Source organism: Passer domesticus, chromosome 3 (assembly GCF_036417665.1).
Source record: "Passer domesticus isolate bPasDom1 chromosome 3, bPasDom1.hap1, whole genome shotgun sequence".
Classification (NCBI taxonomy): Eukaryota; Metazoa; Chordata; class Aves; order Passeriformes; family Passeridae; genus Passer; species Passer domesticus.
This window is the reverse complement of record NC_087476.1, coordinates 31,634,010-31,661,840: the sequence shown is the minus strand read 5'-3', so window position 1 is coordinate 31,661,840 and position 27,831 is coordinate 31,634,010. Positions and strand designations below refer to the sequence as shown.

Below are 27,831 nucleotides of genomic sequence, written 5' to 3'. Positions count from 1 at the left end.
GGACTGGCGGGGGGCGCTGTGGGCTCTGCGGCGGCGCTCCGGGCCGCTCCCTCTGTGGTGTGTCCGCCGTGGGCGGGGGAGCCGCTTCCCCTTCCGCTGCCCTTGTTGCCGGCGGGAGGTGACAGGACCAACAGCCGCGATGTGGCGGAACGTGCAGGTGAGGCCCGGGGCGGGCGGCCCGCTGCCGCCGGCGCTGTGTGGGGCTCGCCCAGCGTGCCCGCCCGGCTGCGGGGCTCGGCCGCCGTGGCCGCTCTCCCTGCCGGGCGCTGCGGAGCGACCTGCGGGGGTCGGGGCAAGGTCCGTGTAGTGCTGAGCTGCAGGAACTTGAGAGGATAAGGCTGAGTCGAGGGCCTCGGGTACGCTTAGCTCGTCTCTAAGGAGATATATTTTATAGCGTCTTTGTTTGGGGTGGGTAAGGAGAGCAGATGCCTGGTCCCGTTCCTTGCAACCAGCATCACCTGTATGTTTGCTCGCCCCGTGGCTGCATTTTCTGCGGTGGTGATTGTGTGGGAACGATGTGTTGTCAGTGTTGCTTGAAGGAGGCCGAGGCCGCTCGCAGCTTAGAGGTACCGCGCTTTGAGCCTTGACATTTTAGCCAAGGCAGATTAAAGAATTGTATATAGGCCATTGATTTTGGTAGGCTACCTTATATGATCAGACGGTGGAAACAGATTCCAGCTCAGGACACAGCAAGGTGATTTAAGCTGTCTGTGTTGTGGGATGAAGGTGTCTCCTTATCACTTTCAAGGTTGTCTCCTGTGCTGGTGGCTCATAAGTGAACTGCAGCAGTGACGGGAACTCGTTGCCCTCACAAACACGTTTCTCAAAAATATTATTGTCCCTTTTGCTAGTCAGACACAGAAAATGGTGCCTAAAACTGAGGTCTGGGGGGCACAGGCTGAGATTTCCTCTGAAAGGGAACCTGAAGGTTATGCTGCAGATCCATAAATCCATTGTATCTTACTGAAAGTAATTTTTCCGAGTTTCTCCTTTTCAGGTAGCTAGTTAAGCAGTTCTTTACATAGTTTGGTGAAAGAATTACTGAATTCAAAACTAGCATGTTTTGGTGAAGTTTTCTGTATTTCTTTGTTTTTAAAAGCCTTTCTTTTTATAATCCTTTCTCTTTTCTTTGGTGAAGTTTTGTTTGTTTGTTTTTAAAAGCCTTTCTGTCCCACTTCTGTCTTGCTTTTCGAAGAAGCCATTTCTACCCAGTGTGGACTGAGCTGTAAAATGCCACTGTTATTAAAACACTGTTATCTTTTATTTCAGGCTCTTCGCCAGATTTCCCAGAGAACCATAAGCACTGCTTCACGCAGGCAGCTTGAAAATAGAGTTTCTGAGAGTCAGAAACTATTTCAGGTATGAATGAGTTGAATAATGTTAGTAGATTAACAAGGTTTTAGCAGATCATACCTGCATGTTTTTTTCTAAAGACGTTTGGTCAGGCTCGCCTTCAAATCTGAAGAGAGCTCTCAAAATCAGTTGTATGACTAGAGTATTTGCAATTAGCAGTTATTTTCTGCAGAGGTTGAGTATTTTTATATGCATTTTTGACTTGCTGACTCTTTAGGGGTTTTTTTTTACCCCATGAAATTATTTGTACTGGAGTTTCTTATAAGTATTAGGCATGGTACAAAGATAAAGTACTCTGAAATTAGTTGGTATGGGGGAGTATGTCCAATGAACAAATAGAGAAAAAGAGCGAGAAGACCGAAATACAGTGAAAAAGTAAACCTGAAATTTTCCATCTCTTTCTGTAGCTCATAGATGAGCCCCATAGTTTTTAGGATGAGGATGTGGTATTACCTTATTTCTCAGTTATGAAAACTGTAAGGATCTTAAATGATTATATTAATTCCTTGAAAATTATTGAATCTTTAAAAATAATTTCTGAATTACTCTGTTCCTGATTGATAGGGCCACTAAGTGAAGTAGTAAAAGCAGAGAACACTCAAGAGAGTAATCCCAGCTGTGAGCCACAGCCTGGAGCTGTAACTTCATGCTGAGAATAAACTGGGCTTCAGCTCAATGAAAGGGACCAAGTATATTAGAAGCCCCACTTAAATAGTTCTACTTTTTTATTGCTTTTCTTTTCCCTGAAAGACAAAGCCAGTCTTGTTGAGACACTTGACTAAGGAGCACATTGTTCATTGTGAGCCAAGGGGAAGGGAATGGGAGGGTGATGTTGGTGATGGGAGGGGGTCAGAGGTTCAGTTTCTGCTGGCAGAGATCTATAGGCATATCTCTTCCTCCTTTCATTCCTTTCTTGTGGGACAGCAAGTTAAGCTGGGGTAAGGTGCAGGTCACCAGCACTGGAGGCTGGCTTGAAATCCAGAGCAGTGTCATCTTGCTGACAGGGCTAAAGATCACGTGGATCTGGTGCTTAGGAGTTTTACTTTGGGTGGAGCAAAACAACTTCCTGTATGCTGCCAAGTGACAATACAGACTCTGTTGCTTCCTGTAGCAGGGATTGGCTGTACTGGGATGGATGGATGGGAGGTTTCTAGGGGTGGTAATCACATCCCGTGCACCTGAGGGGTCTGGCTGGTGTCAGAAGCGTTCAGGCATCTGCCAGTCACTGCTTTAGATACAAACTGTGATTTATTATATTCCCCTAGTGAGTCATTACCTTGTGGCAGAGTGGAAACTGTCAGGACAGAGCAGGATCTAAATAAGGTTCAGTGTCTTTTGGGAGTCAGAAAGATAATGTGGGGTAGTAATTCTTCTGCTGGGTAATTGTAATTATATTAACACAATATTGCAAGAACTGCATATAAATAGTTAATTTTTGTCACTTGTTTCCATTAGGAAGATAATGGCCTCCCAGTGCATCTTAAAGGTGGGCCAAAAGATTCTATGTTGTATAGAACCACTGCGGGTCTGACGCTGTTTGGTAAGGCTAATACTAATATTAAAATATTTTTTCTTTGGTATAATCTCCAACATGGATGGTGTTTTTTCTGTAAAATAATTACTCAGTGTCTTCAGTCTCTTCTTTATAACATGCAAAGTTTATGTAGAGAAGCAAAAACCACATTTGGACATACTGTGTATTCATTTGTGCTTTTTCCAGGTTTAGATTTTCATATGGGTTTTTCCCAGACTAAGCACCATGGTCTGAATACTTCAGGTTTTATGTATGGTGTTAGAGAAAAACAGAACTACTTAATTTATTCTGCAAAGGAGTAAAATGTAATTATAGCATGTACATGAACCAGTTTTCACACTAGCCTGACTCTTAGTGATAGGTGATACTCAGTGTACTGAGTTTTCATGTGCTGTGAAAACTAGCAGAATTATAACCAAAGTTCCTAATACTGTGTATATATAATCTTTATGTTGCTTGTTACCTAATTTTGCAATAAGCTCTTAAATGTGTTGATTGCATGGATTTTCAGTTCAGCTACTTCAAGAATGAGTAACTTACTTCATGGTTGTGTAGGTTCCACAGACGTGCCTCTCCCCACTTTTTTTCCCCATCTCTTTATTTTTGTGCAGCCTGTGGAGATGTATTTAAGCTTTTTTTTTTTCTCTAAAATATGAATCACCAAAAAAAATTGAGACCTGGCTGTGGAAATGTATTTTGTCTGAATTGCAGCTGCTTATTGTCAGTATTTCTTCTGGAACAAACTGGAAAGCTGACTTCAAAGGAATTCTGTGTGCTAATCTGAAAATATCTTTTCTGTCTCTTAATTCAGGAACAATGTATGCTGTTTATTATCTGCTTGTCTCTTCAATGCCCAAGAAGCCGAACTGATTCCATTTGAGGATGCCTCAGCAACTAACATCTCTTTGTCCAGTTCCCATGTGACTGTGGTGGCAGCTTATTATAAGCAGCTGGCTAAATGATTGGAATCATACGTTAATTGTAACATGTAAACTGCAATCAATAAAGCAGTTTTTATGTGGTGTAGTGGGTGTCTGGACTGTATCATCTGTTTATGTGTGTGAGCATTTTCCATCGTAGGGCTGCCAGGCTGGTGAAGAGGGCTTTAAACTAAGGTTGCTGGCAGAGGAGATCCTCAGTGCGTCCCACTCCTCATCTCAGTTTAATGCCACTGTCAGCCCAGAGCCAGGAAGGGGATTACAGGTCAGCAGGAGCACCTGCAGAGCAGCACAAAGGACCCACAGACACTCCAGCCAGGAACTCTGTCTCATCAGGAGCACAGGAGTGCCTCTGTGGGAATGCACGCATCATAGGGAATGAGCAGGAGGAGTTAGAGACGTGCTGATGCGGGCAAGGCTGCGGACTCAGCGGCATCACAGAGAAGTGATGGGATGGAAGGACCAGCAGGGATGATGAGGTGCTACCCTTCATGTCAGTGAACAGCCAGGGTGTGTGGAACTCTGCCTGGGGATGCATGAGGAGTTGACAGGGAGCTTATGGGTCAGGATTAAAGGGAGGACAGGGACAGGTCTGTGGTGGGGGCCTGTTGCTGGCCCCCCAGCCAGGAGGACTGAGTGTATGAATCTAATAGACAGACAGAAGCAGCTTCATATTCAGTAGCCCTGGGCCTCATGGGACACTTCACCCCAGTCTCTGTTGGAGGGACAACACAGCAGGGCATAAGCACTTGTAAGGTACCGTGATGGCTCTTACTAGCTTGATTGCAAATTATTGGGGAAGGTCATAATGGAAACACATTGTGTTTCCTGTGCATTCCTAGTTCAGTTCCTAATAGAATTTGTGCCTTTTTTACTTTTCTGTCCAGTTGCTACTTGTGTGTTATTATGCCCAAAGTCTGGGCATAATAAGTCTGACTCTAACAAATACGGGACTTCTAAAAAAAGCACAAACAATTTCATCAAAGTTATCCTTTTGTTTCTCTTCTCAAGGAAACAGTGGGATTTTCAAAATGTGAAAACAAGCTCAAACATCTAGCCTCCCACTACAGTGCTATTTTAAGCCTCTTGTGGATTAAGTTTGTTTCCAATTTTTTGTTGCTATCCTGGAGAACCAGAGTATACTTGTTAAACTTGAAGCAAACTGGAAGAGAAGGACGAGTGTACTCGGGACTCTAGTAGAACCAAAAATCTTAAAAAAAGGTGAATGGGGGAATGCCCCTCAATGGTAGCTTCTCTGCACAGGTGGCTTTGGCCAACTGCATGACTAAAAGAATAAGAAATACCTGGATGGATTTGTGGGAAAAAGGTTTGGAAAGTGGGGATGAACATTGATTGCTACAAAGAGACACCTCATGGCACAGTAAACTATACTGCACAGAATGTGAAGCAATCAGTCTGCTCTGTGCAATGCTGGTAAGGCTTCTGCTGCCATCACATGCCAGTGTTACCCTCAAGATGTGGACCAGGTGATGGGCATCTGGAAGGCAGCGTAAGGAAAGCTCAACGTGTTTAAAAAGCCCACATCTTTTCCTGCCTACAGGGATTATGAAGAATTTTGAAAGGAGTAATTGTCCAAACTATAAAAATCCTGTGATGAGCTAGGCAGTAAATTTGTGTGTACATTTGTATGTGCAACCAAAGCAGAATGTGCAGCTGTTCTTGTTTTTGCACTGAGCTGTGTCTCAGAGTCAATGTCCCCGGGATCTGCAGCAGGCTGTGAGGTGTGGGGCTGGCAGCAGCCCTGGTGGCAGAGCATGGTCGGGTAAAAGGCAAGCCAGGAAAAAGTTTCATCCTACAGAGCAATCACCATTTCTAGTCAGAGCCTTCAAGTGTTATTTAAATGAATATCAAATGGCAAAAACTTGTTCTGGCAGAGTGGGTGCAGTATCGCCGGGATACGTCCCTGGAGCTGGAGCGGGCGGCATTGCCGCTCACAGGGAGGCGCCCGCGATCCGCCACCCGCGGGGCGGCCAGCGCTCCGGGAGCTCTGCTGCTGCGGGAGCGGGAGGGAACTAAACAAAACCCACCGTCAGCTGCTCAGCACCACTTTATGGGACTGCATTACAGCACTAGCAGGGAAATTCCCATCTGCTGTGCAGTCTATATATGTATTTCATTGGAGGCTCAACCACATCACAAATTGTGAGAGGTATACTGTACACTATCTCTCTACATACTATATATTATATACACTCTCTCTCTCTCTCTCTCTCTATATATATATACATAAAAATATAAATATATATTTTGTATATATTATATATATATTATGTACCATATACTGTCTCTCTAGGAAAATACAAAAAGAGAGCTATGTACTTCTCTATTGCTAAAATATCTGAAGATCTTAACTTCAGTCTTCTTATGGGTACTATACAAGGAGCAGATAATAAAATAAGCAACATCCATTACTCCTTGCTAATGTGAAAAAGCTGTAACTATAAACGAATGAAATGGTCACTGATATGAACTCATGGGCTTCTAGCAGTTAATATCCTCAGCTTAGAAGTGTGCCAGCTTTGTCAAAATGAAAAAAAAATATTCATGCCCTGTAAGAGAAAGTAATATTCAAATAATAATTGGATGAAACAGAACATTAAATCCTCATTACTGCAATTCCAAGTTCCACAATCCTGTCTGAGACTCCAGATGTACGGACCATGTTTTACTTTCTCCAGTTGGAAGGTAGCTCAGAATATCAACTCTTAGAATGGTGCCCTGGGCTACTTTTTTCTTGGCTGCTGAATACATGTAGACATCCAATTAGCCTGACACACACAAAAATTTCCCCAGTAAAACTCTGAGTACTAATAATACCACAGTAACACAGCACTGACTTCCTAAAAGACACTGTGAAAACTCTCTAAAGTAAAAAAAAGAAAAAAAAAACCAAACCAGGGAGATCTCTAAGAGTATGATCTTCATTCTACTTCTTTTTTTTTCCTTTTTCCAGATCCCAGAGTAAAAATATCACTTTTCTAATGTTGCTGACCTTAGTTATCACTGCTCTGAACTATGAGAAACCATGATGAATGTTTTTTTCTTTTTTCATACTGTGCTGTCACTCTTTACTCTCCCATTCTTTCTCAGCTCTTTTCAGTATCAGAGCTGGAGATTAATCTTCACAGTTGCTAGGGTGAATCAGACTCTCAGAGGCAAAATCAATCTGATCAACCTGACTTGACCCTAAATAAGGTATTTAGGGGATGAGTAAGTCAGAACTAATGTATCTTTTCATGTGCATGCTTGTGCGATTATTTTTTTAAAGAAGTTCCTTTTAGCAATAACACCACCTTCTCTAATCTAACTTGCCCGAGCCTTTCCATTTATTTTTTTAGTACTCAGTCAATTCTGTTGTAAAAATAATGGCTTGTCCAGAAACACCATCTGAGGAGAGTCTCTTGGCTGGACTGTAGTTTTTCTGCATGGAAATATTCAGAGAATCACAGAATTAACTAAGCTGGAAAAGACTTTTGAGATCATGAAGCCCAGCCTATATCCAAGTCTTCAAACTCAGACAGCAACCATACAGTCTGTGATACATGTTTTGGTCTTGTCAGTATTTTTGAAGAGTTGTTATTATTCACAGGTTTTCCATTAGACTTACTGATCACAGCCTCCCCCAAAACACATCTAGATCTAAAAGCACACTTGTACCTATTTCCTCAAAAATATGCATCCTTGTCAAAAATGGTCATTGGCTGGGATTCCTGTTTTTAAATGTTGTGACAAGCCAAATTCCTTCTCAGGGGGCTGGGGAGGTACTTGAGAGAAGGGGTTATCCCACTGAGTCCCCAGTCAGGCAGTTCTGAGTTTAGATCCTCAGAGAAAGCCCGTGTCTGTATGTAGCTCACTAAGCTCTCAAAACATTCTCTCCCATTGCATATAGTCTGCTGTGTCCTAGAGAAAACTGCCAAAGAGATGAATTTATCCTTTGTTTATGTGTTATTTTGAGTTCTGAGTCCACAAATGTGAACTGTCTGAAACACAGGGATCTTTTGCTTCTTCAGTCTGATTTATCAGGTGCAATATTATTGTCTTCCTTCCGCCTCCACGGTATTTCATTATTTTATTATTATATTAACCTGCTTTAGTATTTTCATTCATGAAAATGTCTGTCTCTTGCCTTGTTGGGTCTCTGCTCTCTGCAAGAAAAGGCCAGATGCTGTCTGGTGGACATGGAAATAAATTGGAAAGTGATGATGAGGTAAGATTCAGTAATATTTAAGCTTTATGTACACAAGAACATGGAAGGACTTACAATAAAAAAGACCACAGAGGCTTGGAGTTTTAAAGTTACTGAAGTTAAGGTTTCCTAAAAAGAATTGTTGCAAACTATTCTTTTGTATGAAAGTATGAAATGAACAAGGTGACAGTATTGCTTTAAAAGTATATTTCAGCATAAGCATTCTCCTCTGTGAACTACGTTTGACTGCTAACAGAGTTGTAAAATAAGAGAGAAGTAGAGTGTCTTGTGATATGGCAATCTAATAAAATTGTATTCTTTACCTTAGAGATATATTGTGGAATAGCTCTCTTGAGGCTGCCTGTGAAGCTCACCTAGAGATACAGTTCCTTGTGATTTCACCAGGAGCAGCAGAAGAATGTTTTCCTTGGAAGGAACAGTGAGATGTTCAATGGAGATACTTAAAATGTACTAATTGAATTAAACATTTTGTAGAGGACTTCTCAGGCCCAAAGAGACATAGTCCAGTTTTAACAATATCTGAAAGAGAAGAAAAAAATTTAATACTTTTAGATAGCTGTCTTACCTTTCTGTGGAAGTTTTCCCTTTTAGCCAAGAAATCTGGATCCAAAGTACATGAACTGTCCAAAATGTTCCTTCTTACAGATTAGGATTCTTCTACGAGTTTCCATGTAAATCTTATGGTATCATCCTCATCAGTGTGACTGTAACACGATTCATAGATATTTGGAAATTCTTTTGGGAATTAAAGAGCGAGGGAGATTCAGTGCTTTATTACACTTTATTGAAAGTATTGAGACAGTTTGCTCTGAAAAACTGTGAGCAGCTTCTGTTCCTACAGGGTTCCAAAGAGAAGCTTGTAATTCCATCAGGACCTTTAGGTTACTAATGTGTTCTTAATAATAATTGAGCTATATATGTTTGTGTAATATAAAAATGGTTCTACATTGTTTCATCTCAGCATGAACACTTACTCTTGATGACTAATGCTCAGGGTCCTGAAGTTTATAATGGAAAGGCTGACACACAATCTTATCTATCATAGCACTATGCAAAAGGGAATTATATCATTAAAACGTTATAATGATCTCTATTGCTCAGTGGGCAGTTACAAGTCCCACAGGAGTCAGGCCAACTGTGTTATCAAGGTTTATTCAGTCATCTCTTAGGAGCAGTGGGCACATTTTGCTAAATATAGTATGGTGTGCTAATAAGTGCTCCATGTGGAACATTGCATTGGGATCACTGTGCCACAGAGCTGGAGTGCAGTGCATGGGATGTTAGCCCACCTCCCTTTGGCTGAGATTTTCAGAAAGAAGTGCTTAAACTTAGACTACTAAATCCATACTCTGACATTTGCATAAATAGCCTGATTTTTCAGAAAATAAATACTAAGAAATTCTCTTCTATTAAAATAATAAAATAGAAAAATGTCTTATAACAAGAAGGAAAGATGTTCTTATTTCTGGAAATAGTGCTCAAATATATGGGAAAGAAGAGGGGAACCACAACTTTTGGTTTCCCCATCTTAATTAATTGTGGGGTGTAAATGCAGTTTCTGAAAGAAAGTCACAAAATGGTTGTGGTGCAGGATAGACCTCAACACTATGGCTGTCTGTATATGATGCATTTTACAGAGCTAGGCAGGAATCTCTGTCTCAATCTGTACCTCTCTGTTTGAGCCTGAGATCCAAAAGCAGAAAAACAGATGAGTAGGACCTGAAAATCAGATATTTTCATCAGCTCCAGGCCTGGAGATGGAAAGTAAAAGTGCTTGATCCAATGCCTCAACTGGGGTGCCCAACACCATTTCAGTTTACACCTGAGGCATTTGCTTGGAGCTGGCAAATACAACACAGGACCTGCAGGAGAGTCATGCACTTGCATTACAGCAAAGGGGAACTATCAGGAGGTCTGTAATACCCAAAATAGCACCAGCATTCCTCTTGTTTCTGCCTCCTGGGTGGTCCAGAACAGTTTGAGATGTGTCAGCATATGTGGGTCCTTGTCTGTAGCTGGCAGCTCCACAAGAGATCTCTGATGCTGCAGAACACTGCAGATGGCTCTGGAGCCCACTGTGATAGCAACTGATCCAAACCCCATGGATGGTGGGCGGCCAAACTGCTCAGGCACTGCTGACTTCAGGAACTCAGGGCTTCATCAGCCACTGCAGAAGTTTAGATGCTGGGCTCATGTCAGGCATGAAATGTACCATAACCCAGAGCCAAATGGCACCTGAACTGGCCATGCAGGAGAGAGCAGTGGGCACAGCCAATGTTCCTAAAGGGCAAAGCTGCAGTGGTGGGGCCAGTGTCAAGGAGTACAGGTCATCTGCCTCCCTCCTCAACCGCTCTGGAGGTTAGAGAAGCAGACTCCAGAGTTTTTATAAGAAAACAAAGTCCTGACAGCTACTCCTAGCATAAAGGGATCTCATCTTGCAGCAGCTGTTCTTAACTGGGGAAGAAGATAATGATGTGGTAAAGCCCCATATTGTGATGTACCTTAAACAGGAAATTCCCTAAATACATTTCAAAGGGCACTGGGCAGAGGGTAAAGGAGCAACAGGTCGTTTGCCAAAAGCCTATTTGTTTAAAAATCCAAAGCAGATAAATTTATTTATTTATTTATTTATTTATTATTTTAAAAAAATATTATTTTTTAACAAATAAGAGATATTGGAGCTAGTAGCAAACACATTTCTCTGGATAAAAAAATACGCGCAGAAATCAAAACAATGCCAAACCCAAGACATGTTCACTAAATTGGGCTGACTAAAAACTAACAGAGTAGTGAGGCCAGCTGGAGAGCATCCAAGAGATCGGAGGAAAGGGCATATGGGAGGAGATATTTTAACAGCTTCAAGTGAAGCCTCTCAGCAGGCTGTAGAGGTGTTGATACCCAAGTGAGAGACTCAACTCCAACAGGTGAAAAAGGCTGTCAGCAAAGAGTAGATGGAAGCTTTCAAGTAACCTTTAAAAGTAGAAACAAAAGCCAATAGTTTTCTGTTTACACAATAGAGTGCTTCTGATACTGAAGCACAGGGCAACATCTATTTATAATCCAAATAAATCTTGTGTTCTGGTATTTGGAACTGTCCATATTCAACACATTGGGAAGCAGCAGCCACAAGGCTGCATTAAGAAATACTGATGTAGATCTGCATTGTTTTGGTCCATGTATTTTCGTCCTTAGTCACTTGGCTATTATGACTTTTGCAAAAGAAACCAGTCTCTTTTTCAAAGCTGGCTTATGGGGAACTCATAAATGTTATGACAGGTGATATCTAGGCTGTGTTTTCAATGCCTTTGAGCTAAACTCTTGCCTGACTCTTTTTTCCACAAACCCTCAAAGTGTCCAAGTGTCCATCAATATCTGTGACAGGTGATATGCAGATGAGATCCCCAGATGGTATGTCCCAGGAAAGTGTATATAATTTAGGTTATCTAGCTCCTTGGGCCTGGTGCACTCTCTAGCTGTGTCCTAGCCCAAGTTTTGCCTCTGGTGCACTTTCTTTTGCAGAGGAAAAAACTGTGATGAAAGACACAGTCTAGCAGTTTGAATATGAAGGCACTCAGATTGAGAAGCTGGGGGGAGTGAGGAGCAGGGATGGTGGTAACCATGAAGTCCACCTCCCACAAAGTTTAGAAAAAATTATGTGACTATCATATGCAGACATACTGTAACAGTAGAAGGGGTTTTAGCAAGACTGGTGGGATCTGTACCTCTGGCAGTCACATACAAGAAGGATTCTCCCAGTCTGTCTTCTTTGCTCTCTGAGAGTTTGCAGACATGCCAGTTAAGCAAGCAATTTTTCACAATAAACCAAAGCTATTTTTGTGGAATCCAGAGGGTTGGAATTTGGTGATCCTTTCCAACCCATAACCATTTTATGATTCTCTGATCCAAAGATAGAGGCTTCTCTGGTGTAGTTGGCTTTTTTTTTATTTCTGATGGCTGTGCTCATAGTCATGTTCTGGACAACTTGTAACTCACCTAAAACACGTTATTATCTATTGTCAGCTGCTACAAAACAGCTCCCCAAAGTATGCTGTTAGTACTAAGTACGGTATGGAGAATTTCTCTTTGAAGTCCTGGGGTACTTGAAATAACAGGTCATGAACTAAATGGCCTCTAGGGATCTTTTCCAGCCTCATTTACTATGGTTCTGTGCATTCACATCAGATTCACTTGTCAGAATGCTTAAAGTTTTGAATGTTTGTCCTGGTGAGCTGAGGATTTGGGATTGACCTTTACATCCTCTAAACCTTCTTGGAAAGATACGTATTGGGATAGAGTGAAGCAACAGCTCATTATTCCCCCTTGACAGCTTTCCTCCAACCTGCTCTTCAGTCGGAGGAATCACCACATCCTCAGCGTCGTTTGTGTCTGTGGGGAAGAGAAGGCCAGCATCAGCAGTCAGCCTAATGACAAGATATTGAGTCTTAAAATTGCCTCCATCATTAATTATTCCACTGTCTGCAACAAAAGGATCAGGTCACTCATTAGCTAATGCAATCTGAACTTTCAGCAGCTTTGAATACTTTACATTCATACACAAGCTTTTCTTCTCTATAAGACTACCTACCACCTACACAGACCCTGCTGTCCCAATAGATTCTGACTTTTTTCATATGTAGAAGTACTAAGAAGAATTAGCAAAATGTTCCTATTCAGACCTTGGCACTGTGCCATTTCAGCATTTGTTGCTGATTAATATCGAGAGCTTCTTCATAGGAAGAAATTACTTCGCAATAGTTGAAGTCCTGCCAAATATAGGGAAACCCATGGCTATTAACCCTTCAGCAGATGTTGAATCCAGTTAGGTACTCAGTGAGCACTGTACTATAATGTTCTGCAAGTAGCAGCTAGTGATTTCTAAAAATATTTTAATTTTTCAAAGTTATGGATTTTCTCAGTGAATCATCATTGTTTCAGCAAGAAACCCTCAGCTACATGAAGACAAATGTTTAGATCTGCATTCACAATTCTTTGTGGCCAGTCCATTGCTGTGACAGGAACAATTATGTTAAAACATATAGTGATACCTGAAAAATATACAGTCAATGTTCTTAATTTATTTTCTTGTCCTCTTTAATCAAGCAAGATTTTGTACTGGTTTTATAGAGGAATGCTTCCTGAATAGATCAGGACTCTGTTATGAAATAATGAACCAGCTTCTTTGAAAGAAAGCAACTTTATTTAGAAATATTACAATATAAAGTGTGTTTATGTATATATATGTGACTCTAAGATCATTGCATCTATTTTTTCCAATTTTAGTATTAAAGATCTATTTTTTTAAAAAATTACTGCCTACAAATTAACTGGACTTTCTCAGACTCCCAAACTCCACTAAATACCAGCTTCTTTCTATTTATAACTCTGCTTTTGAAAGATTTATTTGTTTTTCCAGTTCTACTTATCTGGAGTCACAATAATTAACTTTCAGAACATTACATGATGGGAAAAAAACAATTACACAAATTAGAGAAATAAATAGTTGCTAAGGAAAACATACCTGGTAAGGCAGATAATTATTTCATGGCTGTCACACTTTCCAGGGATGCTGCTTCTGTAGTTGTTCCATTGAATGAGCAGATTTCAGATACAACAAATCCTCTCTGAACACTGCGAATATAAGAAGCCAATCCCCATTATGAGAGGTCAGACTAGTTCTGCTCTCTGAATTCCAGCTCTGAAATTAACTTATCCAAACAAACACCAGACTGAGTTTTTCTCCTGCCATTGACTGGAAATCTCTCATATAAGGAAGAGCTTGGTGGAAGCAGTTTAATGTGTTTTGTCCTTCTGCATTTTATGAGTGCAGATAGAATCCTGTGCAATATTAGTCCTATGACTGATTTAATAGGGAATAGAAAATATGCTGGAAAGGCTGTCCATTGTGCAGTCAGGAAAAAATGGGCCTCTTAAATGACTGTACTAGGACAGTGTTTAATTTAGATGCACTGTAGTGATAAATGCAGTGATAGACTGACCAGCAAAGTACTTCCTGGGCAGATGTACAGTGCTGACTGCAAGTCGCTGGCAGTACCACAATTTTGCTTGTATAAAAGCACTTAATCTTTATATTGTTTGATGTTCAAAGAGCTGACACTTTTTTTTTATTTTTGTTCTTCCTCTGTGCAAAACATATACTCAAATGCATATATACATATGAATAACACATTTATCATATTCATATGTAAAGCAGATGCAACTAACTATCAGGACAATACAGAGGCCAAATCTAGTGTGATAGCCACATGGAAATGATATTCAAGGTTTACAGTGCTGAAATGCAGAATATACTGTTTTATTCTGCCCTGACAATGCAGTTTAAGGTAACAAAAAAAAAAAAAAAAAAAAAAAAGAGGTGTCAGAAAGGCAAAGTTTCCTGAATTACTCTAGATCTGAAACCATTTCAAAATGTCTAAGAAATTCCTGGTTACCTGCACTATCACTATTACACACCTACACCAGAAATGGACAACATTATTAGAAGTAAAATTATGAATTTAAATGTTGATTTTTGTATTTAAATCTGCCACTGTTTCAGTATGTTCAGATTAGATAGCAAAGAAAATTGTGGAGTTGGAGTGCAATGGTCTTAATGTGTTTAACACTTGTCTAAGAAACAAGCAGACAGGAGAGTGTTAGTAAATGTTTATGCATTTCAGAAATGCCTTCTGCATCACATACTATGTACTCAGACTATGAATGTACATAGCAACAGTGCTGATTGAAAACAACCCATTTAATTACTGTGATATATGGAAGCACACACTCTAAATGCAATTTGTTGGTGTATTTTGCACGTAAATGATCTTAGGAGAATCATGGTTAGAAGAGTTAGAATAAGGAGTTAAGGATAAGAGCAAAATCCTGCTGCCCTTGAAGTTAATTATTTGCTCTTGCCAGCTCTGAATCTATTTCACACAAAGAAATTAAGCAACACTGGTCAGCTGAGAGGAAGGGGAGATACTCCCCTCAGCAGCATCTAGGGCTGTGAGGGAGAGTGTATGATATTCTTGCAGACCTGAGAGACCCCTTGCTTTCAAAGTCTCCACTAATGTACATCCACCTGTAGCAATACACCAAATTATTTAAACAATATTTCTGAGCGATTGACCTTTAAAACAGAATAATGCATATTTTCTTCCAGCTTCATTTTTGCATTAATTGCTTTTAACTATTAACATAAAATCTTAGTTATCCTATGGTGAAAAAATCCACAGTATATTGTAAAAAAATACCGTTGTAGTGCACAAGTGATAAAAATACCTCATTTGCATTAATTCAGTTCCTGTGGAAGGATATTTCATTGTAATCCCTGATGTCCATTCTTAAGAAACTATTTTCCACACCACATTTATACTCATATTCTTGGTGTGTTCATTCAGGGAACTACAATTGAAAAAACATTATTTCTTAGAAATATTTATTTTCCATATTAGAGCTAGACAGGAAGAAATCCAGTTCCCTATGCCAAAATGATGCCAAAAGAGAAAACCCAGCTCAGCAGCTGGGCAAGGGGGTTTAACAGGTCAAGAGTTTTATCAGTGGAGGAGATGTTGCTTTTGGAAAGTGCATTCTATCAATACCAGACAGCTGAAACTGTGCTGTGTCCTAAAGAGGAGCTGACTCGCTTCCAAAGTGTCTGGAAATGTCAGCACATGTCTTCTGGTTATCACCAGCATTTGGGTTGATGTGTAGATGACAGGTCTGTTGCAGAAATGAAGCTCAGGAGACAGAAATCCTCCTGCCGACAGGTCCTTGATCTCCCAGTCCTGCGGAAAAGTGCCCAGGAGCGGCCCACTGATAAAATATTCATCTCCGCTATCGGTCACTTCCACCCGGCTGGAGCCCCCGCGGTGACTCGCCAGTCACGTCGTGCCCGGAGCCGAAGGGGCCCTGCAATCTCCGCGGCCGCTCCGCGCCAGGTCCCAAGCTCTGCGCTGAGGCATGGCCCCATCTCTCCCTCTCTCCGTCCCTCCCGGCCCTGTTTTCCATCTCGTCCCCACAGTGGTGGCCCCGGGGCCCAGCGGCAGCCCCGTTAGGCGGACAGACAGACGGTCAGACAGACGGTCAGACGGTCGGTCTGTCGGTCGCCGCTCCTGCCCGCTGCCGCCACCGGGGGGCGCTCCGGCACCACGGATGGCCCCGGCGCGGCGCTGGGGCTCCGGGACGAGCGGCGCTGCGGCTGGGAGAAACCCGCAGCTTTTCCCCCTCCCTGTTTACCCCTGCTCCTCGCTATCTCTGTTCCGCGTCCCGAGTGTGCGCACCCGCTCCGAGGGGACGGTGACATCCCGTATTTTAGCCCGAAGTGGTCCCGGAGGACCGCGAGCGTTACCGGGGATGCCGTTCCCCACGGGTGTGGGAGCAGCCCCGCTGCTGGCGCGGGGCCCCCTGGGATGCTCTGTCTGGGCCCTCGGGCAGAGAAGGGCCCGGCTATTTCGCCGTGTCACTCTTTGGCACGGCGAGCTGCATAGGCCGGAACACGTCGGGTGACCCGCGAGGCACCCTAGAGAGAGACCCTCGCGGAGCCTGTCCCCCAGCGAATTATCTGATTTTGGAAGGTGAAGTTCCTGAAAGCACAGAATTTCAGACATGGGTTACGGGCGCGGATTTTCCGCGGGGTCCGAGGGAGGGTGGGTTCGGCCGTGCGCCCCGTCCCTCAGCCCGGGGAACCGTACCCGCCCCGCCGCAGGCGGAGGGCTGTCGGAGGGAGTGTGTATTTAATGCAGGTTTAATGTATGTATGGCTGCATAGCGTTGAGGCTAGACACACCTGAACCGTGTCACAATGATTATTATCACCTTTGCCCTCAAGGCTCCCGGGAGCTCAGCCCAGCCTCGGGTCCTCCGCGGGGGCGGCGGGGGCTGCGTGGAACCCCCCGCCCGGGGACACCCTCCGCGCCGCCGTCCGTCGAAGCCTGCCCGAAGACTCAATTTTTCCACTGCCCTCCCGTGTCCTCCCCGTTTGGGAAGCCTAGGGGAGGGAGGGGGCGGCGGGCCGGGCCCCTGCCTCCGGGCGCGCTGCCGCCGCGGCTCCCGTCTCATGCCGCAGGAATGCGCGGAGGTATGCGCCAGTTTCCAGAAGTGGATCCCCTTCCTTGCTGGAGCACAGCAGCGCATATATCACCCGGTGGCAGCAGTCCACCTTCCCTGAAGTTTCGTAACCGCTTACGAGGGTAAATTGAGAGTTGGGAACAGCCCTCTATTAAGTAGCAGATTGAGAAGAGGCTCTTCCCACTTGGAGAAGGCAAGTCTTCCCAGACAGACCCCTCGCATCGGGAGCTACAGTAATCGAGACGCCTCCTCTGCGCTCACTGTTGCCGCTGCTGCTGCTCCTCATTCGCCGCTGCTGCTACTTGCTGCTCCCTCCACAAGGTGCCCCCGGAGCTTCATCCTTTATCCTCCTCCCTTTATCCAGGTCCGACGGTGCGGCTCCCGCCGCTGCGGGCACCACCGGAGTCATCGCCGGAGGATTTGTCCCGTCACGGACCCCGGCGCCCTGCGGCCACCCCGGAAGGTCTGTGTGTGCCCGCGCAGGAGCGGGGTCCCCTGCCCGGCCCGTGTCCCGCTCCGTCCGCACGCAGCCCCTGCCAGTGCACCGTGGGCTGGAAGCTGACACGGGATTAGCAGGGAGCGTGTGTGCGCGCGTTGGGCATGTCAGAGCCGGCTGCAGGCGTGCGGCCGGGCGGGCGGAGAGGCTCAGGGCACAGCGCCCCGGGGCTGCTGGCTGTCAGCCCGGCAAAGGCACGGGGAAGCCCGGCGGGATGCCGGCCCCGAGCGCTGCCCGGCGGTGCTGGGCAGAAAGGCGGTCAGGGGCGGCGGTGTCCCCGAGACGGAGGCTCGGGGCGGCCGGAGGCTCCAGGCGGAGCCGGCTGTCAGCGCCCAGGGCGCCTGCAGGCACGCTACCGCTGCGGCTTTGGCAGGAGCTCTCGCTTCCCTCCCTTGTGTGTGCAGCTGCCGGTGATGCTTTATGCTGCTTCCAGTTTTTTATATCTTTGATAGGTAGTGGATTTTTCCTGCGGTTTTTTTTTCTTTTCCCGTTTACCTTAGTTTTTTCTTCTTGGAAGTGTTAAATGTCGTGCATTGTGTGGTTTAGAAATGCTTTGGCTAAGGTTTTGTAGGTTGAATTAGCCTGAGATGGGACTGGCACTGTGAAAGCTCGGGTTTGACTTTTTCTAAGTGGTCTCCAAAGATCAGTGAGAAAACCCTTAGTCCTGACACGAAGTCTGCTGTGTCCCTGCTGAGCCAGGAGGTGTCCTCTGCCACCTCCAGGGTTTCTTTCTCACACCTACATTCGCGAGAAAGAAACAGGTTTTTAGGTTAGCACATGAATGCTTTAACTGAGGTGGTGTATTTAATGAAATCAAAACGTGTATTAGGAATGGTAGACCTGCAGCAGTGGAGAATTCCTAGATGCCTTTGTGAGATGATTAATTTCTGTTGCTTTTCAAAATGATCAAAAGATGGCAGTCAAAGCTCGCACGAGATTGTCAGGACAAAATGTCCTTTTGCGTTGAATTTAGGCAATCCTTAAACTCACTGCAGGATGCTGTAGATCTGCCCAGGGGCAGCCGTTTCCCACGCAGAGCAGTGATATGATTTTGAAGCTTTCAGAGCATTTTAATACTAACCTGGGCCTTTCTTGTGTTAGTGATATTATGGTCAATATTACTCTTCTGTTTAGCTGCTGGAGCTGCCATTAGACTGAAACCTTTGCTTAGAGTTTTGTTGAGCTTTTGGTATTTTTGTGTGCAGTTAAGGCATTTGGCTAAGGCAAGTATATACAGCTGCTGAAATGAAGCCTTTTAAGCTCAGAGTCAGTAACTGGGAAATTCCTGGATCTCCATAGCGTCTTCCCACCAAATGTGCCTTGCTGGGTAGTTCTTTAGATGGTAGAAGAATATTGTTTTCCCTTTCAGTTGTTTCTGCGGACTAATGATTTATAGGTTTTCTCCTTTTGTTTTGCTCTTGGAACATTCCTGATAAAATCTGTTGCCTAATTGCTTTTGGAATTCTCTTTCCCACAGCCTAATCATGATATATGAAGAATGTATGACTTTATTCATACAAATTGCCACTCTCCTACTTCTTGAGATAGAAAATCTGAAACTATAGAAACACTTACATGCATGTGTAGGTTCACATTAGGCTTTACTTAGACAAGGAAATAATTTGGAAGTTTTGCTGGAGTAATTGGCAGTAATTTTACATGAACTAGAGCATATAGTTATGAAGGTATGGCTGTTTGCAATTAAGAGCCACTAACTTGGCCTAATCCCACTTCTTTTTCTAGACAACCTGCAGTGGTTGTGAGACTCTTATGCCTGTCAGCTTTATATAGCGAATTTTAAATATATTTTCTCTCAGGACATGTAAATGAATTATCAGATGTTGAAACATCATGGCTAGACAGACGTGTCAAATTTCAGATGTGTGTTACACACACTTCTGTATAACCTATTTCAGACTTTCAAGAAATGAAGAATAGCGCAATTGTAGGCAGAACTCCTCAAAAAAGTTTTATTACAGTTTCCAAACTGCCTTGAGACCAGTAAAACAAAGCTAACTAAGTGGTTCAACAGTTATGAAAAGGAGCCGATTAAAATCCCCAGCTGAAAGAGACATTTAGTTGATCCAAAGCAGGAATGACCTCTGAATTAGCTATCATCACATTCAGCGATGAAGTCATGGAGCTCCCTTCTGGCTCCTGCCTGTGCGGAGGCACAGATCTTCACTGCTCTTCCCTGATCAAATTAACCCTAACTAGGTTAAAGCTTCATGTGCTTACTGTGATTGGAAAGGGTTCAGCAACAAAAGGCACATTATTGCGAGACGAGACTCTCCAGTTAGTCATACAAATCATTTGTCGTCTTGGACAGCTTTCAAGTCTAGAGGTTTCAACCTGGTCCCGTGGGTGGGGGGCTGGGGATAAGGGAACAAAGTGAAATCCACGGTTTGTCTTTTTTATGTTTCATGAATACACCCACGCAATCCTTTAATCCATATGTATCATTTCCTTCTTGTTTCTCCCCCTTCCTCCCTTCCCCATCATTGCAGATTCATTCATGTTGTTGTGATCTGAAAGGGCAGAAATGAAGACAGCGCTGTGCTCGGCAGTCGCTGCTCTGTGTGCAGCCGCCCTCCTCTCCTCCATCGAGGCTGAAGGTAACCTTCTCCTCCCTGCCCTCTTGCCCCGGTGCCCTGCTGACCAGCAAACCTCCCAATCAGCCTTGAGCTATTGGTTCTCTCCCTCTCTGTTTTTGAGTGTGAATACTTCACCTTCTTTCTTTCTCTCCTTCAGAGAAACGCCTCTCCTTCCTTGCCCAGCTCCTTCTGTGTTCTGTTTCTCCCGGCTAGTGAGCCGGACCGTAGCTCCCTCTCTCTGTCCCTCTGGTGTGCTGTCCACACCACCCCACAGACAGGACGTGGGCCAGCTGCCGTGGCCACCCAGGCGCAGCGCCCCGAGGAGCCCTTTGCCACTGGTGGGCAGCCCGGCGTGGCCGGGGACATGGCTCTGCCCCCAGAATGGACCAAGAAGGGCTGGTCTCTTTTAGTAATTTTGAGAGAGGAAACGGAAAACCTACTACTCAACAACCTGCATCTTTGAAATAAAATGCTCCAACAGTCTGGCTCTCTGCGCCTGTGTGTTTTGTCCAGCTGGACGCCTCGCCCCTGCCCCTCCGGCCTGCCGGTGCATCGGCCTCCCCTGCTCGGCGGGGCGACCCCCGGCTGAGCCTCGGGGTGGCCGGACCCTCCCTCAGGGACACCTCAGCTTCTGTGGTGGGTCTGACCCGGGGAACACGCCTGGGGAGGTGCTGCCAGCGCTGTGACACGCGTCTTGGGCACCGCTGAAGGGAAGGCTGGGCCAGGCCTTGCTGTGGCAGCCAGGGCTCCAAGGTTCTGGCAGGCATGTAGTACTGTCACCTCCAAAAAGGCTTTCCTTTTCCTTCTCCTCCTCTTCCTCAGTGCAGTCTCTCTGGAGGCTGAGGCCCCTGGCAGCCCTGGCAGCATCCTTTCTCCAGCTGAAGACATGGGGAGACCCATCTTCACTGCCACACTTGCCACAGCGTGGCTCAACATGGCCTGGCCTGGCATTTGCTCTCCAGTGGACTAACAGCAGCTGTGTCCTGTGCCCTCAGTGTGAGCTGCTTGGCTTTGTGGTCATAGTCATGGCATTTCTGCCAGCAGTGGCTTCCAGGGGAAATAAAAAGGCTGAACGTCCTGCACTGAAATGACTTGATCTGACCTCTGGGACCTGACTCCATCGTAGGTGTGAACTCCTCTGGATTTACCGGAAAAAAAAAGAAACCAGCAACTGATAATTCTATTTTTTTGCCTTCCTTCTCTTTCTGTCTTGAACTGAAACAAATTCCCTGATCATGGCTTGCCACACGATCCCTTGTCTGGACCTGGTAACCTTGGCTGATCTCTTCTAAAAGCACGGGGTGTCAGAGATGCCTCTGCAGTGTTTGCCCCCTAAGCATTAGTAATAGTGCTTGCTTGGGGCATGCAGATGTAAAATGCACTGGCTTTCTGGAAAAAGATGGCATTTTGGCCAGTAGTGCAACATCTGGTCATCCTAGGAGTGAATCAGTCTACGGCCTTCCTCTCGTGCTGTGTTGCTATTGGCAAAGGAACCGAAAAAGGTCATTTGAACTCATTTCAGAGTTGCATTTGAAACGCAGGACTGCTGTGCCAGAGAAAGCAGAGAAAGTGTACATTTTTGATGGAGGAAGGGAGTGGATATGTTTGTGCATTCTTCCCCATCTTAGAAGGGAGCTCACTTAGAGCTGGAGTAATATTGCTGTTATCCTGCACTATGATTTACATATGTGGTGTATGTTATTTCGGAACATAAGTGAAGGTGTTTTATTTAGCTATAGTGTAGACTAAACCAGCCATAGCTTTAGTACTGTTAAAGCAAGCTACAGAAATATATTTGGAGCAGCAGAGTTATAATAGCAAATCTTGACACATAGCTGGATGACCTTGATTAGATGTTGGAGGATGCACTATTGCCAAGCAAAAGAGTGGATAAAACCTGATCTTGAGAGTTGTAGAGGGCTTTTGGACAGAACTTACATTACTTTGCACTCAGAAATGTTTGATAAATAAAATACCTAATTTACAGTGATCATATTTCTATGAGAAAATTCTCCTAGCTCCAGAGTTTTGAAGTAAGAGTAGGGAAGTGTGGGGTGAAAAATTGTGGTGCTGAAAACAGAGTGAGAAATAGTGGCGCTGAAAATGAAAGTTCAAAACTAGGAGTGCCTTAGAACTTGCTGTGGTGGGAACTGCTTTTGCAGAGATTTTTACAGTGGGGTTTTTGTTTGCACTATACTGATCATTCTTCTGTACTGTTTTAATTTTGTGCTGAAGTTTGCATAATTTTGTAAATTGCATCTTATTTACTTTAGCAAGTTATTTCCTTAATTATTTATTTACTTTATTTTGGTGTCATTGCAACTTAGATCCTGTCTTCTGAACTGACTTCGTCCTGTGAGCATTTGTTCCTTGGTCTTATTTTTCCAAATAAGACCAAGGAACAAATTTTTCACATCACTGTGGCAAAGCTATCTTCCCCGTCAGTCAGTCAGTCAGTCCTGTTTCTCTTTTCTTGCTTCTTTTTGACTTTCCATGTACCATTCACAGGACATGCATTTTAAAATTTCTTTCCCAAAGATGTGGGTAGACACTTGATGGGATGAAAAAGTGAGAGCAGAATAAAGGAGAGGGCCATTTAATGTGATGAAGATTCTTGATATGATGTGGAAAGATGGGGTGATAGTAGAGGAAAGAAAAAGCTTAGTTTTATTTTCTCCCCTCCTTCAGCTTTCATTTTTCAGTCTCCCCTGGGAGCAGATCTGGTGTTTATCTGATGTTGCTGTCCACAGATTCCTGAACTTTCAAGTATGAAACTGATTCTTCATCAGCATCACAGCTGCTCCGAAGTCCTTTGTGAGGACTGTGCTCTGCTGCTCTTGGCAATGAGCAGTAAGTGAGCTGCAGTAATGGAATTAGAGCTTTTCTACAGAGGTACAGCAGAACAGGAGCTTCCAATTGGGCAGTCAGTGTAGGAGTAGAGAGGGGAAAGCCCACATATAGTCTAAATGCCTTCATGGCCTTTCACTGGGGAAGTTGTTTGTTTACAGTGGTCAAGGAAGCAAATCTGTTTCCATGCTCAGCATTTTTGCTCTTTTCTTTTACAGTGAAATTCTTGCTTTATTTTGCAATCCTTCTGATATCTCCCAGTTTAAACTCCTTGTGTGTGATTCTATATTTTATACTTACACATAAAGTTGTTTAAACATAAAATTGTTTTGTGCCTTTTTAGTCCAGAACAGCAATATTCCAGTGCATTCCATGTCTGTCCACATGTCAGAATTTCTTTCTGTTAGAGTATTTTATTCATCTGTGATCACAGAGAGCCAAGGGCTCTTATTCTAGTCATAGTTAAGTACATTGGCATGTGAAGAATCTATTAATTATAACCTCCAGTTGCTGCTGTGCTGTTGTCATGGCTTCTGTAGCATATCATGTTTCTTAATATAGAGGGATTTTCAAAGGCACAGGAAAGAAATGAGGAAATCATTGGTTTTGTGTAGCCTAACTGAGCTTCTGAAAGTGCTGACTTTATAGTTTTTCAGGGATTGGTTCAGACCTGGAAAAGTCTGTTTTCTAGGCTGGAGGTAGGGAAGGAGGGCATCACTGATCCAGGTGTGGAACCTTTATGTTGCACATAAAAAGGTTTGTCTGCCGAAAAATTTTTTACCAGAACACCAGTATAGTAAGTGACAAATAATTGCAGCATAGCAGTTGCAAAGGATTGGAATTTTTGGCTTGTAATAAAGCTGTATTGAGTACATTAATTTTCATTGACTGAATGATTCAGAGGTGATCTGGGATAGCTAAAACTTTTGAAGTTTTGAAACTGGTTGGTAGAACCATTACTTTATTGTCTTTTGATGGCAATATCTTTTGAGAAAGAATCTGTTGATTTCAAAGTTCCTAAATAGAGAGCCATGTAGATTGGCATTGGAATTTTTATGTACATGAAGATGACTATACTTTTTCCTGCTGCTAATTAGAAGCAAAATATACATGTATGTGTAAGTGTATATACACATGCATATACATATATATGCACACTGGTGTAAAATTGGGTAAATATTCATACATACAATGTGTGTATATATATATGGGTTATGTTGAGATATGTATGTCGTTATTTGTATAGGTATATAGTTTTATATACCTTTTTAAAAGTACATTTATGAGCTATGCATCTTCAATTTTGAAGAAGTTGCATAAACATATAAAATATTTAAAAATGCAGAGATACTGATGGCAATGTTTCTGTGTTATGATTGGCAATGAATAGCTAACAAGTGTAATAACTGCTCTTTTTAGAAGCTGCTCTTTACTACATTTCTAGGCTGTAGGTCATTCCAGTCACGTTGACAATGCAGGCTTCAGAGGAGCTTAACTGGGGTCATGATCTAGTTAGTTGTACCAAATTCCTGCCATTTCTGAAAAAAAATAGTAAATAAAGAGTTCTGGCACCTTCCAGCTTCAGCAGGCCTTATCACTGAGATGGTTAGGCTGAGCTTACTCTTCAGCTTCTGTAGATTGTATGATATCTTAGCATGGGCTAATGCATTATTTTATATGCTAATTATAGTGTGTCCTTTCCAGCGATAGAATCACAAAATATGTTTCACATAGGGATTGTGGATGGCAGCTACTTCAAACTTAATATCACTTCCAAATCTGGTTCTAGATATAAATTACTTGATATTCCAGTTTAATTTTATTTCTCTCTTGCTAAGGTATTAATTGGATCCACTAGATACCAATAACATTGTGTTATCTGCAAAAAGCTGTAAAATTTTCATATTTCCTGTGAAGTAATACAAGATAATATAAGACATATAAGACCTGCATAGCATGAGAAAGATGCTTTGCCCTCTTTTTTTTTTTTTTCAGAAATCATAACCTTATTACATGTGTATATAACACAAAAACTGGCAATATTTTAAGTATATTATGTATGATTTTTTTTTCTTTTGTTTTTCTTTTGTGATGCATAATATAGAAGATCCAGTTAAGGAAATTATCATAACACAAATCGTAATTTACACAAATGGTCAAAATTAATGCCATGGAAACATGATTGTTGTACAGCAGGATATGTTTTTGCTACTCTGGAAACCTGTAGGGGAGCCCATGCATTTCTGTGCATCAACAGCTGAATCACTGTATGAAGGCAATACCACAATACCATGACGTGTTGTGATCATGATCCTGTACCTTGACAAGTCAGTGAGAGGTTTGGCATGGATTTTGATGGACACAGGATCAGCAGTGTCACTACAATAAGAATAGGTGCAACTTCACTGCTGCAAGTAGCCTGACATCAAGACTGCTTGCTGGATTCACACATAAGATTTAGTTATGTGAAGTTTTAAGGTTTGTCCCTGTAAAGGGGCAAACTCCAACTACAACAAGGGGCATTTTTTTTCCTAGAGTCTGGTTTGATTCAGTATTGCAAATGTATTATTTTTCCACTTATGAATTCCTTTCTGGAGAAGAATTTTAATGAGATGGAGTAACAGTTGCCCTATTTTATTATCACAATAAGGTTTTTATAATCTAAACATTTTTCTGTACTTCAGATCAGCTTACTACTTTCAGTCATATGACCATGGTTTGGTCTTCACCCCACAGCTGGTTTCACTTGGGTGAAATCTGACCCCTGTGAAGGTCCATGGATGTTTTGGAGATTCTGTTTGAATATCAAAAGCTCACAGGCCATCTGGAAGACATTTTGATGACATTGGATCCAAACAGCTTTTTTTTCCACTCAAGAAAGATTCCTTTTTGGATTTCTATGGGAGAAGTATTCAGTGCTTGAGTTTGATAAGCCAGCCATAGGCTGAGAATGAATGGATTTAAAGTACAGAAATGAAGGCAGGGATTAGGTGTCAGAAATAAATATGATGATAAAGGCATTGAGGTCTTGGTGTAATTTCTGTGGGAAGCTGTCAGTCTTGACAATAGTGAAGGTCTTTAAGAATGATCTCAGGAAAACGTCAGGAATGACACAAGGTGGCCAATCTTGTCTTGACCATGGGATGGACAAGGGGGCTTTCAAGTTCCCCTGCAATGCCATTGTTATGATCACCTGGATGAATGGATACATCACTCATGTGTCAATGTACTATTCTTGTTACCTGCCAAGACCCACATCTGAATTTTCATAAAACAGAAAAACATCCTTTAAAATGCTAAAGACTTTTCCTCACAGTCAGCTTTTTCAGTTTATCTGGAATCCGGTCATTTGGATATCAACAAGCTGGGCTGCTGCTGTCCTTCAGCAGTTAAAGCCTAAAGTCTCTGCTGCAACATGCCAATTTACTTGCAAGGTTGGTGGTGCTATTTTTTCCATGTACTGAATTTTTTTTAAAAGCATGCTCAGGTCAGTTGTCTCTGCCTTTGCATTAAATTTGTCCTGAGCCATTGCTACTGAAACAATATTTTATAATGATATTCTTATAATCTAAATGTATTTTACTATTAACACATGTTGCATGATTTTGATACTAAGTAACTACCCTGCCATCTCTAGCATTGTGATACTCATAAACTGAATGATGAATAAACTGTGCATGCAGGTTAATGGTCTAATCTCACTGCCTGTGTATGGACAACAGGAAACATAACATTTACTTCAGTACTAGTGTTATCTATTGTATCAATATTATAAAGCCATATTATCCTATGGTTGGAAATTACAGAAAATTAAAAGGAAAAAAATGTCATCTATTTTTAGCTCAGTTTTATTTTTTGTAATTGGACAGTGTCTTTTCATATTTAAACATTGTAGCATTTACTACTTTATCTGCTTTTAAAATTATATTCAAATCTGATATGAAATCTGACATATGATGGACATCTTCTATGAAACAGAAGATCTGTCTTTTAAAAATGCCTGCAAAACTCTCTCACTAGTAGTTAAGGAAAGTATGGCTGGATCTAATCTTACTTTGTAGACCTATTTAAACAATAATATATAATACACCTACCATGCACTGACAGTGAGTCAGTAAAATACTGCATGAATAAGCATGACAATTTTAAAAAGAGAATATCATTATAAAATATTTATTAAATGTCTTTGTGTAATGAATCTTGTACATGGAGGCTTTGTCCATTGTGGGAAGCTAAAAAAACAATAATCAACATTTCATTTACGTATGCATGATGCTGCAAATAAGCATATATAAACTATTTCTTTCTGTACTGTTCAGTTACTTCTGTCATCAGCTCCTACAAGTTTTATTTGCAGTCATTTGTTCAGTTCACTGGTGCCCTCTTTGCCGTTTCCTATAAATTCTGTAAAATAAATGTCCTTAAATATATTTTGATGTTGTCTCTTCATAATTAACCATTGTGTTGTTTGGAACCATACTGGCATTTTATGTTAAAATGCCGCTATTAGTATGGGTACACCTGCTGCAAAGGGAACATGAAAACATAGTTTGCACCTTTGAAATTGTACAGAAATCTGGTGTAAACAGGTAGAATTTTATTTTTGAGAACTTCGCATCAGCTTGAATATTTTGGCAAATTGCAACCACTACTAATGCCATTTATTATTCCCTTAGTTCCTAAATCCTTTGTTGCTATATGCAAAGTGTGTCACTTTAGTGGCTTCTAGGAACAAAGGGGTGGAGTTCTCCATATTTTGTAATATAATGATAC

The 27,831-nt window shown here is 42.5% G+C and overlaps 2 protein-coding genes and 1 long non-coding RNA gene across 12 annotated transcripts in view; 2 read left to right on the top strand and 1 right to left on the bottom strand.

Moving 5' to 3' along the window:
- The first annotated feature begins 8 nt into the window (after nucleotides 1–8).
- On the top strand, nucleotides 9–3,913 carry LOC135296284 (cytochrome c oxidase subunit 7A2, mitochondrial). Its single transcript, XM_064412457.1, has 4 exons — nucleotides 9–157; nucleotides 1,270–1,359; nucleotides 2,809–2,893; nucleotides 3,699–3,913. The coding sequence occupies exons 1-4, from the start codon at nucleotides 140–142 to the stop codon at nucleotides 3,755–3,757; spliced, it is 252 nt and encodes an 83-aa protein (XP_064268527.1). The 5' UTR covers nucleotides 9–139; the 3' UTR covers nucleotides 3,758–3,913.
- Nucleotides 3,914–10,778: 6,865 nt separating this feature from the next.
- On the bottom strand, nucleotides 10,779–16,706 carry LOC135296280 (uncharacterized). The gene is made up of 3 exons (XR_010358344.1): nucleotides 16,336–16,706; nucleotides 13,572–13,681; nucleotides 10,779–12,439 (listed from the first exon to the last, which is right to left on the bottom strand). It is a non-coding gene; the product is annotated as an uncharacterized LOC135296280 (long non-coding RNA).
- A 485-nt stretch (nucleotides 16,707–17,191) lies between these two features.
- COL12A1 (collagen type XII alpha 1 chain) overlaps nucleotides 17,192–27,831 on the top strand; it is a 99,488-nt gene continuing 88,848 nt past the window's right edge. For 2 of the 10 annotated variants that reach the window (XM_064412428.1, XM_064412436.1), the window contains exons 1-2: nucleotides 17,241–17,584; nucleotides 20,125–20,232. In XM_064412428.1, the coding sequence (XP_064268498.1) occupies nucleotides 20,160–20,232 (73 nt within the window). In that variant the 5' untranslated portion in view covers nucleotides 17,241–17,584; nucleotides 20,125–20,159. Of the gene's footprint in view, nucleotides 17,585–20,124; nucleotides 20,233–21,033; nucleotides 21,714–25,794; nucleotides 26,493–27,831 lie in introns of those variants that run through there. The other 8 variants (XM_064412429.1, XM_064412432.1, XM_064412430.1 and 5 more) reach the window with 8 other exon arrangements.

Coding starts and splice junctions, on each gene's coding strand:
- LOC135296284 (XM_064412457.1), top strand. Junction 1,360..2,808: donor AGAGTCAGAAACTATTTCAG/GTATGAATGAGT, acceptor TGTTTCCATTAG/GAAGATAATGGCCTCCCAGT. Junction 2,894..3,698: donor TGCGGGTCTGACGCTGTTTG/GTAAGGCTAATA, acceptor CTCTTAATTCAG/GAACAATGTATGCTGTTTAT.